Source organism: Miscanthus floridulus, chromosome 6 (assembly GCF_019320115.1).
Source record: "Miscanthus floridulus cultivar M001 chromosome 6, ASM1932011v1, whole genome shotgun sequence".
Taxonomy (NCBI): domain Eukaryota; kingdom Viridiplantae; phylum Streptophyta; class Magnoliopsida; order Poales; family Poaceae; genus Miscanthus; species Miscanthus floridulus.
Window position 1 is genome coordinate 120,811,511 of NC_089585.1, and position 16,974 is coordinate 120,828,484.

Sequence of the window (16,974 nt, forward strand, 5' to 3'; positions counted from 1 at the left end):
TACCGCTTCCGCAGTGCGTACACCACCACATCATAGCGCTGGGAAGGACCCTGCAAACGAGGACGACGATGACAACGACGACCTCCTAGGCTTTCACATACAGCACCACCAGTGGGACGATTGGCAGCAGGACGGGATCGACATGTCTCAGCTACGTGGTGTCTCGCTTGGCCCAAGGAGCCTCACAAGTAGTAACAAAAGTAGTTTCTTTAAATACGTAGGCTCCATAAACTAACGATCATAAATATTATAAGTAATCGTGCATATCATATACTTGCAAGGGTACGAGCCGTTTGCACCGGCAACGCGACCACACCGACGTTGGCTACACTCCCAATGTGTTACCTATAAATCCGAAGAGGCAGAGGCGTCCGAGGATCCTTACACTCCTAGGACTTAGTTGGTTATGTCGAACTTATGTCGAACGAATATTGTCATCCGAAATTTGCAAACTTAGTTGGTTATGTCGAACTTATATTGAACCAATGAAAATGTTATGTGACAACTTGTCAACTTGCGCACGGACTTCATTTATTTACTTCATATTCGTTTCAATGCGTCGCGACATTTGTAGTTGTTCAGCTCCCGTTCAATTGCAATTGAGGCTGATTGGCTTTTGTTTGCGTCCATGTCCTACCGCGCCGTGGGCCTTGGCGCATCAGTGCCGCACCGTGGGCTATGGCATATCAGTGCCGTGCCAAGATCGGTGACGCGGCAGAACCTACCACGTCACCGGTCAGCGTTCCGGTCGTCGTCACGTCATCCCCTCGCCGCGCCACTATGAATGACGCGGCATAGGTGTTTCGCCGCGCCATGAAAATAGGCGCGCAAAAAATGTTAGTTTTGAAAAAAAAATAAAATAGTATTAGATTTAAAATTAGTTTTAAAAAGTGTTAAAAATAAAAAAAATTCTCCTCCTCGGCCTAAAGTCTACCGCCCGCGGATCCCCGGCTCCGCGTCCCCAGTTCGTCGTCCCCAGCACCTAATCCATACCGTTAGCCCGCACAGCAGTTTTTACTGCTCTGTAGGCTGTGTAGGCTCTGTGCTCTCCTCTACTTCCCCCTCTCCTCCGCCTTCTCTCTCTCCGCAGGCCGTATCCTTCCTGCCTCGGTTCCTCTCCTCTCCCCCTCCACCCCAGCGCCCCAAATGCCGCTCCAACCCTAGCGTCCCGCCCCGCCTTCTGATCTCGGGCGGCCATGGGCAACTGCTGCCGCTCGCCGGCCGCCGTCGCGCGGGAGGACGTCAGCTCCTCGCACTTCCCCGCATCCAACGCGAAGAAGAAGCAGCACCAAGCGCGGAACGGCTGCGCCGGCGGAGGAGGGGGAGGAGACGGCGTCGGCGGGCAGAAGCGGCTCTCGGTGCTGGGCGACGAGGGGTGCGAGGTCATCGGGATCGACGACAAGTACGTCCTGGACAGGGAGCTCGGCCGCGGGGAGTTCGGGGTGACGTACCTGTGCATGGATCGGGACACCAAGGAGCTGCTCGCCTGCAAGTCCATCTCCAAGCGCAAGCTGCGCACGGCCGTCGACGTCGAGGACGTGCGCCGGGAGGTGGCCATCATGCGCCACCTGCCCAAGAGCCCCAGCATCGTGTCCCTGCGGGAGGCGTGCGAGGACGAGGGCGCCGTCCACCTCGTCATGGAGCTCTGTGAGGGTGGCGAGCTCTTCGACCGCATCGTCGAGCGGGGCCACTACACCGAGCGTGCCGCCGCCAATGTCACCCGCACCATCGTCGAGGTCGTCCAGCTCTGCCACCGCCACGGCGTGATCCACCGCGACCTCAAGCCGGAGAACTTCCTCTTCGCCAATAAGAAGGAGACCTCACCGCTCAAGGCCATCGACTTCGGCCTCTCCATCTTCTTCAAGCCTGGTGAGTCACCCCAACCGAGATCCTTTCCCAATTTGGGAGAATTTTCTGCGCACTTCCGTGATTTCTGGTTTTAGTGGGGGTGGTCCGGAAGAAACTGGGCAGTAGAGCTCAGAGTAGCAAAATGTACTTTTTTTTTCTGCAATCCATAAAAAATGTGGTTATTACCAGCCCTGCAATCCGGAAAGAACTTGGTGGTTCTTTCATCGGTAATTGGCTATTACTAGCTGCAAGGCAGTATTTGGTAGTGGTCCGGTGGATACTGTTAACTCCCTTTTTTTCAGGATAATATCTAGCCGTACTGACGATAATTTTCAGGACATTGGTTCAACCGGGCTCTTTCTTCCTTCTTACAGAGCATCTTGGTTTGATGAAGAGTGAACATATCGTGGTGGGCTCAGTGGTTGCCTGGTTGGTACATCAAAGTGTTAGGATGTTTGTAGTGTGGCACACTATTATTGGGATTATGATGAACAATTCGTGGTGCATTAGTTGTGAAATTCATTTTATATCACATTCATTGTTATCGATACATTATTTCTTTGATACTAGCATGTGAATATGTCACAGCTCAGTTTCCGCTGCTGTGTAGAAGTTATATAGCACTGAATTGTTAGTATTTCGGAGTGGATGTGATGTACATTCTTACACTTGCAGAATTAAAATTCATGAAAAGTTTACTAGTATTTACTCTCGACAGAGTTCCCAAATACAGTATACAGTATTTGCTTGATTTACATCAACTTATCAAGTGAGCTTAGCAGTCAGGATTTGTGATATTGATAAGTAAGATAAAGTGGTTCTCTACTGTGATGCTGCTGTGGATGTTTTCTTTTGTGACAGCGAACTCTTTATAGAGGATTCCTGTCAGGTGCTTCTTTTCTTGAACATTCTCTGTGTGTTTTTGGTTTTGGACCCCCACTCCCCACACCCACCCACACAAACAGATCTAATTAAGAATAGCCCATGTGCCATTTTATCATTTGGATTTGCAACCTAAATTTTGATTCCTTTATGAAATAGTGTGTACACAAGGACAGTCCACTCTGACTTAACTTACTGACTCACTTGAGTACTCAGCTCATGGAACAGATTTATCTGTCACTGTGCAGACTTTGTTTTAAGGAAAAAAATGACCTTATGCTGCTGAAAAGTTGTCACTTAAGTTATATACCATAGAAAGAAATTGGTACACTCAAATACCATCCAAAGCCCTCTCAGTTTATGCTTTATTACTCACGTCAAGTTAGGGCTGATCCTGGTAACACTGATGGTTTGCCCTTCCACCCTTCCATGAGGCCATTCTCTGTCAGCATGATACCGCCCCCCCCCCCCCCCCCCCCCCCCCCCCTCCCCACCTCCATCGTCTCCCACAGTTTAACTGCTCGTAGTCCCCTGCTGTGGCCTGTGTGAGGCACCAGTTATGGTAACCTCCTTATAGCATTCAAATTTTGCCCCCAAATACTTGACATTCTCACTTCCTAATGCACATCTCTCTTTTCCCAGTACACTTTTCTCTTTTCCCGATACATCTCTATCTCTACTCCTTGAGGGTCATTTTGGTATTTTGGCTTCAGCGTTGGTTTCCATGCGAGATCACAAAACGTAATCTAATATGGAACGGAGGGAGTAGGTGTTTTCTGTTGCATGGGTCAAAAAAAGTTGTATTCTAATTTCTAAAGATTCCGTGTTGGCACGTTGTGCTTTTGGGGTCCAATTAAGGCCTTCTGTCTGTTGTTCTGCATTGGTAGCTGACTAGCTGTGGATATATTGTGTGCATGGCTCACTTGTTTAGGGGATTCGGACGGACTGCTTTGATCTTGCCAGAGATGCAGTTTGCCTAACTTCTATAATAGCAAGAGCAATTGATTGTATAAAATGGAAAGAATGATGTTTCAGTGATAGTTAAGTGTACAGATGTCTTTTGACAGTATGTAACTAAAGCGACGATCTTCTGGTTGCGTGAGACCAAACTTTCCTTTTTTGAATACCTATTATTGTCTGTCTGGTTACTTTTTGCTGTTACAGAATTAAGTTTTTCATATTCTATTTAAGAACTAAATTGTTCATCAATCCGCTAAGGTTCTCTTGGTATGGTTGCAGTTGGTACTATGATAGTTCATTCAATGCTGTTTTCTTGACAGGCGACTTCTTCATTCTTCTAAACCACTAATTCTTCTCTTCTAATAGAATTCAAAATGGAAACCTTTAGTTCAAAAATCTACTGTTCTACATTAGCTCTATGCCGTGATTTTAGTTGGCTTTCTACACGCTGTTCAACACTACTACCCTTAGATCTTAAGACGGCGACATCATACAAAATTACAAACTATAATGGCAAAACAACGTTGTGGAGTAGGAAGAAAAAAGAGTAGTAGTAAAGGGGCTGGCCCAGCCCATATGCCCTCCCCTTCCATGACGTGTACCATCTGCATAGAGGCTATCCTGATGAGTCATCCAGTGGCACCTCCCTCAGCAGCTTCCCTTCCCTCACTGCTCTGTGCCTTCATATCAACCACTGCCACTGCCCCCTTCCAGACCGTGCCGCAGCTGACCAGAGCCAGAGCCAACGGGGACGGCAGCGGCTGCAGCCCCTTGGCCTTGCTGGCCAACTCCCCTCCCACTCTTCATCTCTTCCTATCCTCTCCCTCCGCAACTCTCTTTTAAGGATGTTGTGGCAAGGCAACCGAGACACCCAGGCGTAATCACTAAATCACTAACCGAGATTCACGAGAAAGTGTTTCTTTTATCAAGTTTCCATGGAAGATTAGTATCTAGTATAAAAAATTTCCTTCTTAAGAAAGATGAAAAAAATACTGCATTTAAACCTCAGGACTGGCATTGTGACGTTGCTGATTTGCAATACTTGCAGGACAGGCATGCGTACTACACAAGTAAACTCTAGTTTTATCTGGCGTTTTCTCATCTTTTGTTCTACTTTTTAGGTGAAAAGTTTTCAGAAATTGTGGGAAGCCCCTATTATATGGCTCCTGAAGTATTGAAGAGAAACTATGGGCCAGAAATAGACATATGGAGTGCTGGAGTTATCCTATATATTTTATTATGTGGAGTTCCTCCATTTTGGGCTGGTAACTTCTTTATTGAACCTGTATTTTTTCATTAAATTTACTCTACTTCAGGAAACCTGACCTGGAAAAAACTGCAGAGACTGAACAAGGGGTGGCGCAGGCTATTCTTCGTGGAAATATCGATTTTAAGCGGGAACCCTGGCCTAATGTTTCGGTAAATGCAAAAGATTTAGTTCGACGCATGTTGGAGCCTGATCCAAAGCTCAGGTTAACTGCAAAGCAGGTTCTTGGTATGTCATCACTGATGCTAGAAAAAGTAGGCCTTAAAAATGTCACCTGCATAAAGCTTTTCACAACCTTTTTTTTTCACAACCTATTATATGACACCTGATCCAAAGCCCCTATTATATGACACCTGCCTATTTCCTTGAGGACTCTTAAAAATGTCAGTTGACCAGTCCCCGCATAAAGCTTTTCACAACCTTTTTTTTTCCATTCCTCCAACAGTAAAAAACAGTGATGGTGTCCAGTTTGATTTGGCATTCCTGCTGTATTTCCATTGCTGAGGTGGTCACTATGCTTAGTAAACACTACTGTTGTCCTATTGTTCTGGAGCATCTGATTGGGATATTTTCAGAGTTAAATTTTGGACAGTATGATTGAATGATTCTATTCTACTTTATCCCTAAAAGAAAGAGCTATTTCAATTCAATGAGGTGCCAAGCTATGTAAAAGATGAACCATGCTTAGAATCTGAAATTAGCTTTGAACCTCTACCTGTTTCTGAGACGGTGCAGTTTGTGACATATTTGGAGGCCAAATGCAGCAATGTTGTGCACTGTCATTGTTTTTAAATAGAGGTTCCATCAAGAAATGTTTGGATAATACTTTAGCATAATTCCTTTCCCCCCAAAAAAAGTCAAACCACCCCCCCCACCCCCTGTATAATCTTTTTTCACTTTGTCCTTTTTGATTGAGGAATGTTGACATTTTTCCCCAAAAAATACAGAACATCCTTGGCTTCAAAATGCGAAGAAGGCTCCTAACGTCCCTCTTGGAGATATTGTAAAGTCAAGGCTCAAACAATTTTCTAGGATGAATAGATTCAAAAGAAGGGCTCTAAGGGTCTGTATCTTGCTCTATTGAACCTTTTCATCCTGGTCTGATATTTTATTCTCCCTTATCTCTGCCATAGCAATTCAGGATTGACTGATAAGATTAGGTGTATGTGTTTGACTAGGTTATTGCTGATCATTTGTCTGCTGAGGAAGTTGAGGACATAAAGGAGATGTTCAAGACTATGGATACTGACAATGATGGGATTGTATCTTATGAAGAACTGAAGACCGGAATAGCAAAACTTGGTTCCCATCTTGCGGAATCAGAAGTACAGATGCTCATTGAAGCTGTAAGTATTCAAAGAATCCTCCTAGAAACAGATAAGATAGAGTTCTGTATTTACTATTTACTTAGAAGTCTTAGGTGGTTAACAAATCACCTGTTAATAGAAATGGTACAAGGAAGATGTGATGCATTGAAGGACAAACAATGGTAATTTTCATGGGAAGATACATTGAACCAACTTCATAATCTTAACCCTGTGTCTAGTACATCCCTTTTTATGCCTTGATGGCATTTTCCACTTTATATCCACATCAACCAAATGTTCCAAGCACCTGGGGCATTTAATGTGGCGCAGATTTTCCAGGGTGACTATTATTCATCTTTGATATATGCCCCAGTTATATTCCATTAGTGTCAAATAGCCATCTAGAAGGGCGGGCCTGGTGCAAGCGGTAGAATCTTACCGACTGTGACCGGAAGGTCCCGGGTTCGAGTCGCGGTCTCCTCGCATTGCACAGGCGAGGGTAAGGCTTGCCACCGACACCCTTCCCCATACCCCGCACAGAGCGGGAGCTCTCTGCACTGGGTACGCCCTTTTTAGTGTCAAATAGCCATCTGACCTGACCATACCCTAGTGAGGTCTAATAGACCAATTCGTTCAGTTAGACGTGTCCATTTTCCTTCTATTTGCTTAGGTGTTAACATATTGTTTCATTCCTGCTGTAGTTTAGACTATGCATGCCTGTGGGCAATGGAATATTGTGTGCTGTGTGTTAGGCACTCCTTTTGAATGACATGAAAATTCCCCTGCTGATCTCGGTTGTCCCTTCTAGCTCACAAGAGCTATGGTGCCATAATTGGGAATGCTTTTTCCTACACTGTATTAGGTAGTAATGCTGGTGCCCAATATATAGGAACTGAACCTCAACTAGGTGACTGCTTACTATCAGATTTGAGGCAATAATGGGATGATTTCATCAATGAAATGCACGCCCTTGTCTCATACCAGCAACGGAAAAAAGGTACTGTGTAGTGTAGCAGCAAAATAGGCCTGTTTGGCAGAGTTTCGAGAACAGCCTCTGGGCTGAATCAAGGAGGAGCTCTGCCAAGCCGTTTTCTTTAACAGAAAAGTGATTCTATGCTGATTCCATGAAGTGATTCTCTGAAATGAACTAGGAGGCTTGGAGTTGAAAAAGTAGCTTCTCTTGATTCACTCCACAAACAGAATCACCTTTTACATAGAATTTATCCTAAAGAATAAAAAATAATCACTTTCACCAACGTAACCACTTCTCTTGGAGAATCACTCCTCAGTCCTCACAGAACCAGGAGTGCAGGAGGAGCTCTAGTGCTCTACCAAACAGGCCTAATAAGAGAACGGAAGTTATGGGAGTAGTGTTGCCTACTTGTCTTACTCTCATTATTTACTTTTCTCCAATGCTCCTTGAGCGCCATTGTTTACTTGTTTTATTAGGAAGTTTCTTAAGTTTTTGTTGTCGTTGTTGCAAGTTTTGAGTTCTCTGATGGATTCAATTTGACCATAGATCCAAAGTGATCTGCGGTATCACATGAGGATCTTTGGCTTGTATCAGTAGGATAGTTTGCATTTATGTAGCTTGATCACAATGTGGCAAGAGGCAGCGAGAGCAGGCTGGATTATTGAATTGTGACTGATTTGTACTGTACACTCTGCTCATCTTCTATTGAGTTCTGTGCTCTGCAGTTTGCACATCTTTGATCAGTCCTGATTGGCATACAGGTGGATACAAATGGTAGGGGGGCACTAGATTACGGGGAATTTTTGGCTGTCTCCCTTCATTTGCAAAGGATGGCAAATGACGAGCATCTTCGCCGGGCCTTCCTATTTTTTGACAAGGATGGCAATGGTTTCATTGAACCTGAGGAACTTCGAGAGGCTCTAGTGGATGATGGAGCAGCTGATAGCATGGAAGTGGTGAATGACATATTGCAAGAAGTTGACACTGATAAGGTCATTATACTCTCCTATCTAATAGAATCGCTGTTTTGGTTCTCCAATCATCTGAATGAATATCTTCTCCATTTACATCTGCAGGATGGCAAGATTAGCTATGACGAATTTGTAGCAATGATGAAGACCGGTACAGATTGGAGAAAGGCATCCCGGCACTATTCAAGAGGAAGATTCAACAGCCTTAGCATGAAGCTTATAAAGGATGGGTCGGTAAAATTGGGCGTTGAGTGAAACCACACCCTCGTTCACATGTGTGCATGTAGTTAGGCCCTTGGCCCACTAAGCAGAAGAACTTTTGGCCTTTCCTTTTCCCCCCTCATGATTACCTTGCGTGGAAATTTAGATAGGTGGAAGAACCCTCTGATTGTCTTACCTGTGTAATTAGCTATCCCGGTTTCGCTGACAAGCACTGAACGAGCCAAACGATGTACCGAATGGTGTGCTCCAGCTTTCACCCGTTCTCTTTGATCCTGTGGCACCTGATGCCAAGTGTTGTACAATACAATGTTTTTGCAGTCTTGAAGTGCAGTTTGTTGACCTGCCGTGCTGCCCGGTGGCAAAGTTCGTTACGTGCTGCTTCTATTGGGAAACGCCGAATAATGTGTTCGGGAGTGGCATCCTACTCCTGCCTGCAATGTGATGCCAAAATAGGAGATATGATGCAATGTTCACCTAGTACATTAGGTGGGTGCAAGTGCAACGCAAACAAAATCGGATGCTGTTCTATCTGCCACGCAAATTGGTCTGACTCTGATGCTTTCGTGATCGAGAAGCCGGAGCGATACGATGGTACCAGCGTTCAACCACGTGAGGGAATTCCTCGGAGCAATACAATGCTTCTTCTTCAGCCATGGACTTGGATGCATCTGCTTCTGCTGGAGTGCACAAATAAAGACTGATGGCATCATCAGGCGTGGAGCATAAGTAGATCGATGAGGTTAATGTGGTCAAATTCCGAGGACAAGCTTAAGCCGGGAAGCATACGGCTCCATTTGACGAGCCTGAAGCATCTGGGCCGGGGGTGAAGTGAAAATCCCCCCCCCAAATCCGTTCTGCACCACCACTGGTGGCGGAATAAAAAACCCGTGTGCGCTCGATCACCGCTTTCCGCCACGGCATAGCATCATCATCATGTGCTGATGCTCGCTAGTACATAGCCAAAACGGACCTATGCCCGTGCACGCCGCTGCTGGTGCTGGGTACGTATGCCTGCCTACTCGAACCGCACCGTACCAATTATCCTGGAACATCTGCGCCAGCACGAGTATCTGGCTATCCGCTACTAGCCTACTACTACTACTACTGCCGTCGTAAAAAAAGCGGATGCGACTTACTGCAAGGTGAAGGTGGGCGGTTCTACGAGCCGGCCGGCACGCGCGCGCCAGAGAAGTGGCATGGTCAGCCATGTAATTGTAAAGTTGGCTCAGGTTGAAGTCACTCGTCACCGGTCTCCACCACTGGCACTACTAGTATACCTCAGCGCCACCACTCGCTCCACCCGTCAGCACTGCAGGTGCAGACAGCGCAACGTGGCCGCGCCGGCCGACGTCAAATCGGAGGGGGGGTGGAAAGGGAAAGGAAAGGAAAGGGAAGGGAAGCTCAACGCCGCAACGCAACGTGCGCCTGGAGGCCTGGAGCTGGCGTTGGCGCGATGCGTAGTTGGTGTTGGCAGCGAGCAACCGGCCCACCCCACTGGCCCTCCCGGCCTCTTCTACTCTACTACGCGAGCGTGCGTGCGGCGCGCCCGCCAAGACGCGCGCAAAAATTGGCCAGTGGGCGACTGAGGTCGTGGACCGTGGACGTACGCAGGGGTTGTCGGCAGCTAGCGCGCTCGTGCGCATTCCGTTCCCACCGCGACTGCGGCGCGCGTTGCGGCGCTACGCCTATTGGCTCCGCTCCCTGTTGGTGTTGCTGCTAGTGCAAGTGCTGCGCCGCCACTGGCTCTGCTGCAGGCAACGGCGGCGGCGGACGCCGCTTTCTTTGTAGCGCGAGGCCCGGAGCCACGCGGCGCGGCGTCGTCCGGTGGGTTACGATTTCCTCCGGACGTCACGAGAGCGTCGCGACACCGCACACATGTGGGACTGTTGTCTAGTATATCTTACTACAACATTGCGGCGCCCGCGCGGGAATATGTAAGATGCACCGTACCGCAAATGAGGTAGGGACCGGACCGGAGCTGAACGGGACGGATCGAGGCTAATCCATCAATCAATGCGGCTGCTGTCAGCTTTGCCGACAAATTAACATGGCGCCCGGGGGGTTCTGGTACATGCCATGTGGCGGGCTGATCTGAATTCTGATAGCATGCATGCAGTCCGGATCTCTATCTCCGCGGCGGTGATCGATGTCTATCTACATGCAGCTGCAGTTAGGAGTATGTCCATTGTCGGAACGTGATTTTCCTTAAAAAAAAAAATGTCGGAACGTGACGGATCGGGGCGGGACAGCATGGCTTCCTGCAGGCTCCAGCCTTCCATCCCCATGCTAGCTGGAGTACTAGCTTGTCGCGTTGAACGAGTTTAATGCATGCAATGCCAGACAAGATCGTCCCGGCCCCGATCGGATTTGTGTCCTTAATAACTGGCCCTTATTAATAACTGGACAGTGTGGAACCCATCTGATTTGTGCCAGCCTCTCGGGAAATGGTCGCACGAGGAGGAGCCGGAGCTACCATGCCGAACTTCCCTTTGTTCTCGGGTGGGCGGCAGCTGCACAGCATGTCATGCCTGCCGATGAGACAAACCAAGACCACTGGATCGAACGGTGCTCGATGGCCGGGAATCTTTGCCGATTTGATCATTCATTCATTCATTGATAGATACGTAGTAGATTAGATATGCTCAGGATTTCTGTTCGTCGGAACAACTTCGATCATCATCATGTCAAATTGTCAATTGCCAAGCAAAGCTGAATCAGGTTGCCGACGGCTAATTTTGTCTGATACTGATAGTATTAATAAGGTCTTTACAATTGCGGCGGCCGGACCATCGTGATAGGAATCATCAGGCTACGAATCTAGACCAGACAACTGAGAGTGAAGCAGCCGTAGTAGGCCCGTAGCACACAATGACCATGTTCGTTTGTTGGTTTGAGTCCAAACTTATCAGTCATGGTATAATATTTTTCTCTCACAGTAAATCAGCATCAGTCGAACTTATTAGCCCACCAACCAGCGAACAGTTTAAATTCCTGCATTGCAATGAACCGCGACACCCAGAAAAGTGACATCCACGTGTCGTCACGCCGCTGCTCCTGCTCTTCTCCGCCTCGTGCCTGGCTTCTGTCGTCTCACTCTTTATCCCAAAACTTCATTTGTCCTTTTAACATAAACGGATAAACCCCACAGGATCCGCCATTAAATTTGTCGACACTTGGCGCTTTGCACTACTCCCACCATGGTGTCGCCATCGGTTAAGAGCAAGGCTAATGGTTTAGCCCACTGCCGGCTGAGAGAAGCTGCTATGTCACTTACAGCTAATCATACAGTCAACCTGTACAGTGAGTTGGCTGAGAGATGTACTATAATAAAAATACAAGCATTTAATGTCAACATGTAGAAGCCCATGTATATGCCATCAGCTGTGATAGATATCTTTGTAGCCATTCACCAAACAATAATAATATGACGGAAACAGGTGGATAAATGAAAAATACTAAGACAAGACATGATTGTATACTGAAATGAGATCTACGGAACTTCAGAGAATTTTTTTCTCCAACTAGTGAAACAACATCAACCAAACCATACGAAATAAGTTCATTAACTAGCACATTGATAAGTTCAAGCAAGAGTTCGCCAGCACATAGATCTAGACGACGGAGATAGAAGCAACTTCGGTAGAATGGAACAGCCAGCACATTTGCATCAAGTGACAACACTGCAAACATAATAGTGTCAAAGTTAAACATATGGGTCCTAGAAATTAGCTAGAAAAGTTCAAGTTTGTGGACAAGTGTGGATCAAATACGTTCAAGACAACATGTTCAGAATTTTAGAGTGGATACCTGCAAGTAGCATCTGCAACATTCAGTACACCATGCCCAGTCTTGATTCCTGGAAAAATACATGTAAGACATCATGTTAGTTCTCACTATGAAGGGAAAAAACAACAGAAACATGCAGGTTTCATAATTCTACCATGACTAGTTACGTTGCCTATTTCCGAACTTGCGCCACATGTGCTCAATGAGATCATTTTTAAGCTGGGTATGCTGTGGACGATCTCGGATAGCAGCTTTTCTACGCATGACATCGGCAAAGCGTGGATTACGACTAGTGTTCACTTCAGGAGGTAGAGCAAAGGATGCCCCTGGATTCTCATTCAAGTCAATATGAATTTTAACATCCTCTCTTTCATCTTCCACTATCATATTGTGGAGAATCACACAAGCTAGCATGATCCTTCCAATACTCTTTCTCTTCCATAGGCGTGCAGGACGACGAACAATGGAAAAACGGGACTGCAATACCCCAAAAGCACGCTCCACATCTTTCCTTGCCCCTTCTTGATGCTCAGCAAACAACTGATGCTTCTCTGTTTGGGGAAGTGTTATTGACTTCATGAAGGCTGCCCATTCTGGATATATACCATCAGCTCGGCAACATGCTTTTCAAGGATTTTGGAAGGGGCTAGCTCATCAGAATCATCTGAGTATGAGTATGAATCTGACATGGTTTGGGCTGAGTAGGAAGATCAGAGAGCACGAGGAGAGAAACTCAGTTTTGCAGCCAGAATAGAAAGATGAGGGGATTATATAGAGTGTTCTGATACGTGTTGTAGTTCTGCACTGCATTGTAGTTACGTGCAATTTAATTGTAGTATGGTTATCTGGAGTATTGACTACGTGTATGGGTATCTGGACTGCATGCTAACAGTCCACATTTTCAGCATAGACTACATTAAGTGCAGCACATAAATCAGTAATCCATATTTTCAGCATAGACTACATTAAGTGCAGCACATAAATCAGTAATCCATATTTTCAGCATAGACTAGTGCAACACATAATTCAGTAATCCATATTTTCAGCATAGACTACATTAAGTGCAGCACATAATTCAATGATCCACATTTTCAGCATAGTAAAACATTCAGTAAATCGAACTTGTTTCAGCATAGTAATCATTCAGTATAATAAATGGAACCGTAAGGAATACCTTAGTCATTTTTTTTAAATAAGCTCTCCCTCAGGCACCTCAATGCCAACACATGCTCGGCTTTCACATCTTCATCCATTCCAGTTGTGTCTTGCGTTAGTAACGATCGATATGTTTCTAGCATAACTGCCTCCTTGTTTTCTTTTGCTGCAAGGTGAGCAAGCCTCCGAGATTCAAGCTTCTCACTAGACACACGCCTTTGTGTTTCTAACATCTCTGTACGCCCTTCATTTGCAGCTTTTTGAGCATCTAAAAAGCTGTGAAGCTCATCTTCGATATCTATTATAGAAGGCTGGTCCTTTTTCTTTTTCTTGCGCAGCTCTTTAGCTTTCCTGCCCCCCATTGGTCGTTCATCTCTAACATCATCCAGAGAGAACTGCTGCTCCACTTCCTCATCAACACTAAACTTTCTCTTCTCTGGTTCTAGATCTTTAAGGCGTTCCAAATAGGCTTCCCATTTTGGTTCCTTGGAAAGAACTTCCCAACAATGCCTATACGCAAATGGACCATCTTTTTTGTGATCTTCTTCGTAACTTGCCAGTGCCTTCTTCGTTACATCATCTTCTGATTCACCACTACCCCACATAGAATCAGCCTCCTTCCAGTTACCACAAAACCAACCAACCCTTAGCTTAATTCTCCACCAATGATCCTTTACTTGCTTAGCTGATCTGACTCGATTTTTTGGGATGGTTCTGTTAAAACCTTCAGCAACACCATTCCAGTACTGATCATTCTTCTTATAATTGGCTTGGATGGGATCATTTGAATTCATCAGCCAAGCACTAACCTGCAACATTATCAATAGATGTCAATTGATGTGTGTGCTAGCAATGTAACGCATAATGCCTTTTAATTAAAAGAACACTTACCAATTTAAGATCCTCCTCTTTTGTCCATGTCAAGCGCTTTTCAGACCTACTGTGATCAGCATCATTGTTGTCACCGTCAATATGGATTGCCTGTGATGCAGTCCTATTGCTTGCAACTTGTGGTGTGCTCTTCAACATATTAACAAAACCACCAGGAGGGTGAGAATCTAATCCCCTATAAAAAATAAATATGAATACTGAATTCTTGTGTACTAGATTAGCCCTGCCAAAAATAAATATAAACTAACTAATCTCTTGATCAGACCATGAGGGATCACACCACAAATATTGCTAGAAACAAATATGCATCATTTTTGTTGCAGAAGTCTCTCATATGAAATATAAGCCATCTAATTACAGAGCAAAATAGACTAGTACAAAATTAAATAACTAAGAATACTTAAAAGGGCCACAAAACAATATTAATCAAGAATGGATCACATACCATACTAGCACATCAGAATCTTCTTGACTGTCAGCCGTAGGCCAAGAATGCCTTGAGCCACCAATACCAGCAACAGCAGGTGTCCACCAAGCCCCTTGAGTTGACGAACCAGCCATGCCTGGTTGCTGAGCTGACGAACCTGCCACGCCTGGTTGCTGTATGCCGCCACCGAACTAGTATGGTGCGGATGTAGGAGGCAAACACTGCGGCGGGCGAGGCGGACACCACATGTCGGGTCCGAACATGGAAGGGATGGATGCTGGTTGAACGGGCTGAGTGCCCGGGGCGCCAACAGGCTGAACCACCGGCCGGGGAATCTCCATAGGTGCCGGCGCAGAGGTTCTCTTCGATTTCTTACTCATCTCGCACAGGCAACGGCGGTGGCCGGTCGGTGTGGTGTCTAGGGTTTGGGAGAGAGGTCGATTGGGGAGGAATTGAGGCTTAAATCGTTCGATTTGGTGCGCAAACAACCAATCTGGCGTGCGGGGAATAAATTTGGCTGGAGAGCATGCCGATTTGGCGCCGGGAGAGATGGTGTGGAGCACGGGATCAGGAAGGGGAGAGATGGGAGAGCGAAGCGTCGGCTTCTCGCCGATAGCGAGCTGGGAGACGGCTGCGAGAAATAAATTTTTTATCAGAGCAAGAGCTGCAGGCGGGCGAGATGGGAAACGCTCGCTCCGTAATCTCTCTCCGACGTGGCCCTTTTCCGTGTCGATGTGGACTCCTCCCAGCCGGCTAAAAAACGTTATTATACTTGCTCTAAGAGGCCAACCCTAATTAATGTCTTAGCCATCAGTCCATCACTCCATAACACCAATTAATATAACTGTCACTCTGCCCATGTGGCAACCGGCGAGAGGTTAGGGCAGTCCCAATGGTATATTAACGATGGTTTCTATCCTTATTAAATGACTTGTCACGTAGGCAAAACACTAATATGGCAACGTAATTAATGAAGAAAGAGAGCAAAAATCCTAGAAATGGTTTCCTCATGAAGAAATCAGGTATTCTCTTGACCCAATGCACCAAGAAACCATAAAATCACCATTGGGGAGAAACCACCAGTTTCCAGGGGGCTCGTGCCGTACTCCCATTGGAGAAAGAAGATAGAGTTGGGAGAGAGAAAGAGAAAATAATTATTACTCATAAAAACCATGGGTAGGAAAATAGTACTTTTTTGGTGCGGTATCCTATGTTATAGAAACTACTAGTTTCTTTCATTGGGACTGCCCTTAGGGTAGTTTTTATGTTTATTAATTTATATGGATATTATTATATATAGAAACTATATTCTACATAATATTTTTGTTTAATCAAATGCCTTCTCTCTCTCCATCATTTAACTAACACATCTCTTCATATTTAGTTCTCATGTAGACATAATTTCTTATCTAAGAAATAATTTCCTCGTCTCTCTTCTTTAATTGCAGTGATACATCGTCTCTTTGCTTAGTTGACACCCCAATTAATAAACATAGAAATCATCTGGTTTCATGGCTGAGAGTGCTCTTATTACCTGGCAACACGAGTGTGTGTAATCATCTCAGAAAATGGAAACGCTGGATATATGCCATGGCAAACCGGGCTCACACATGAAATCCTATCTAGTAGTGTAAACAAAGCCCACAAACACTAGATCTACTATCTTTTTTTAATAATGGAAAGATATATTCTGGTTTCAACCATCCTCTGATGAGGATGCATCGATCGCACAACAATTATTACATGTAGAAGTCACCCACAGTTATAACCAAAGCATGTGACCTAATGAGGAAATAGCCAAGACATCAAACACTAGGCATTGATGTACGCTAAAAACATACAAGAACAAAATCTCCAACATGATCATCATGTAGTCACCTCTTCCTAGCTTTTCTGTGGCATCAACTCTAGAAGAACCAATCTTGCCAACTAAAGCTTGAGTCAATCTTTCATATGTAAAGAACATCTATGCTTACTAACAAGAGAAATTGAACTAGCCTCATGGCGTCAAACAAGGGCGACACCAACTGCTATGGGAGACACTGTATACTAAAACCTAGCAACAACAAGAAACCATCAAGATCATCATTGTCGAATAATGCCAGGACGTCGGGATCCATCCAATGCGACATCTCTAACGAGAGAATGACATCCAAAAATGCCACTATCGCACAAACAAAGAAACCAGTGCTAGTTTTTCATGAATGGCATCCACATGCATCACAGCCAGTGAGAGTAGAGGCAAGTAACGACTAGTAAGAGCCGTTGCTATTACCCTCTAGCAC

The 16,974-nt window shown here is 45.5% G+C and overlaps 1 protein-coding gene and 1 pseudogene across 2 annotated transcripts; one reads left to right on the forward strand and one right to left on the reverse strand.

Annotated features, from left to right (window-relative positions):
* Window positions 1–1,032: 1,032 nt before the first annotated feature.
* Window positions 1,033–8,747, forward strand: LOC136456767 (calcium-dependent protein kinase 3-like). Of its 2 annotated transcripts, XM_066456732.1 has the most exons (7): window positions 1,038–1,869; window positions 4,812–4,955; window positions 5,033–5,185; window positions 5,905–6,020; window positions 6,136–6,303; window positions 7,999–8,229; window positions 8,314–8,747. In XM_066456732.1, exons 1-7 carry the CDS (start codon window positions 1,197–1,199, stop codon window positions 8,461–8,463), a joined length of 1,635 nt encoding a protein of 544 aa, XP_066312829.1. In that variant the 5' UTR covers window positions 1,038–1,196; the 3' UTR covers window positions 8,464–8,747. The 2 variants fall into 2 exon arrangements, with proteins under 2 accessions (XP_066312828.1, XP_066312829.1); XM_066456731.1 differs by having other exon boundaries at window positions 1,033–1,869; window positions 7,999–8,747.
* Window positions 8,748–12,097: 3,350 nt separating this feature from the next.
* On the reverse strand, window positions 12,098–15,069 carry LOC136461136 (uncharacterized; annotated as a pseudogene).
* Window positions 15,070–16,974: the final 1,905 nt, after the last annotated feature.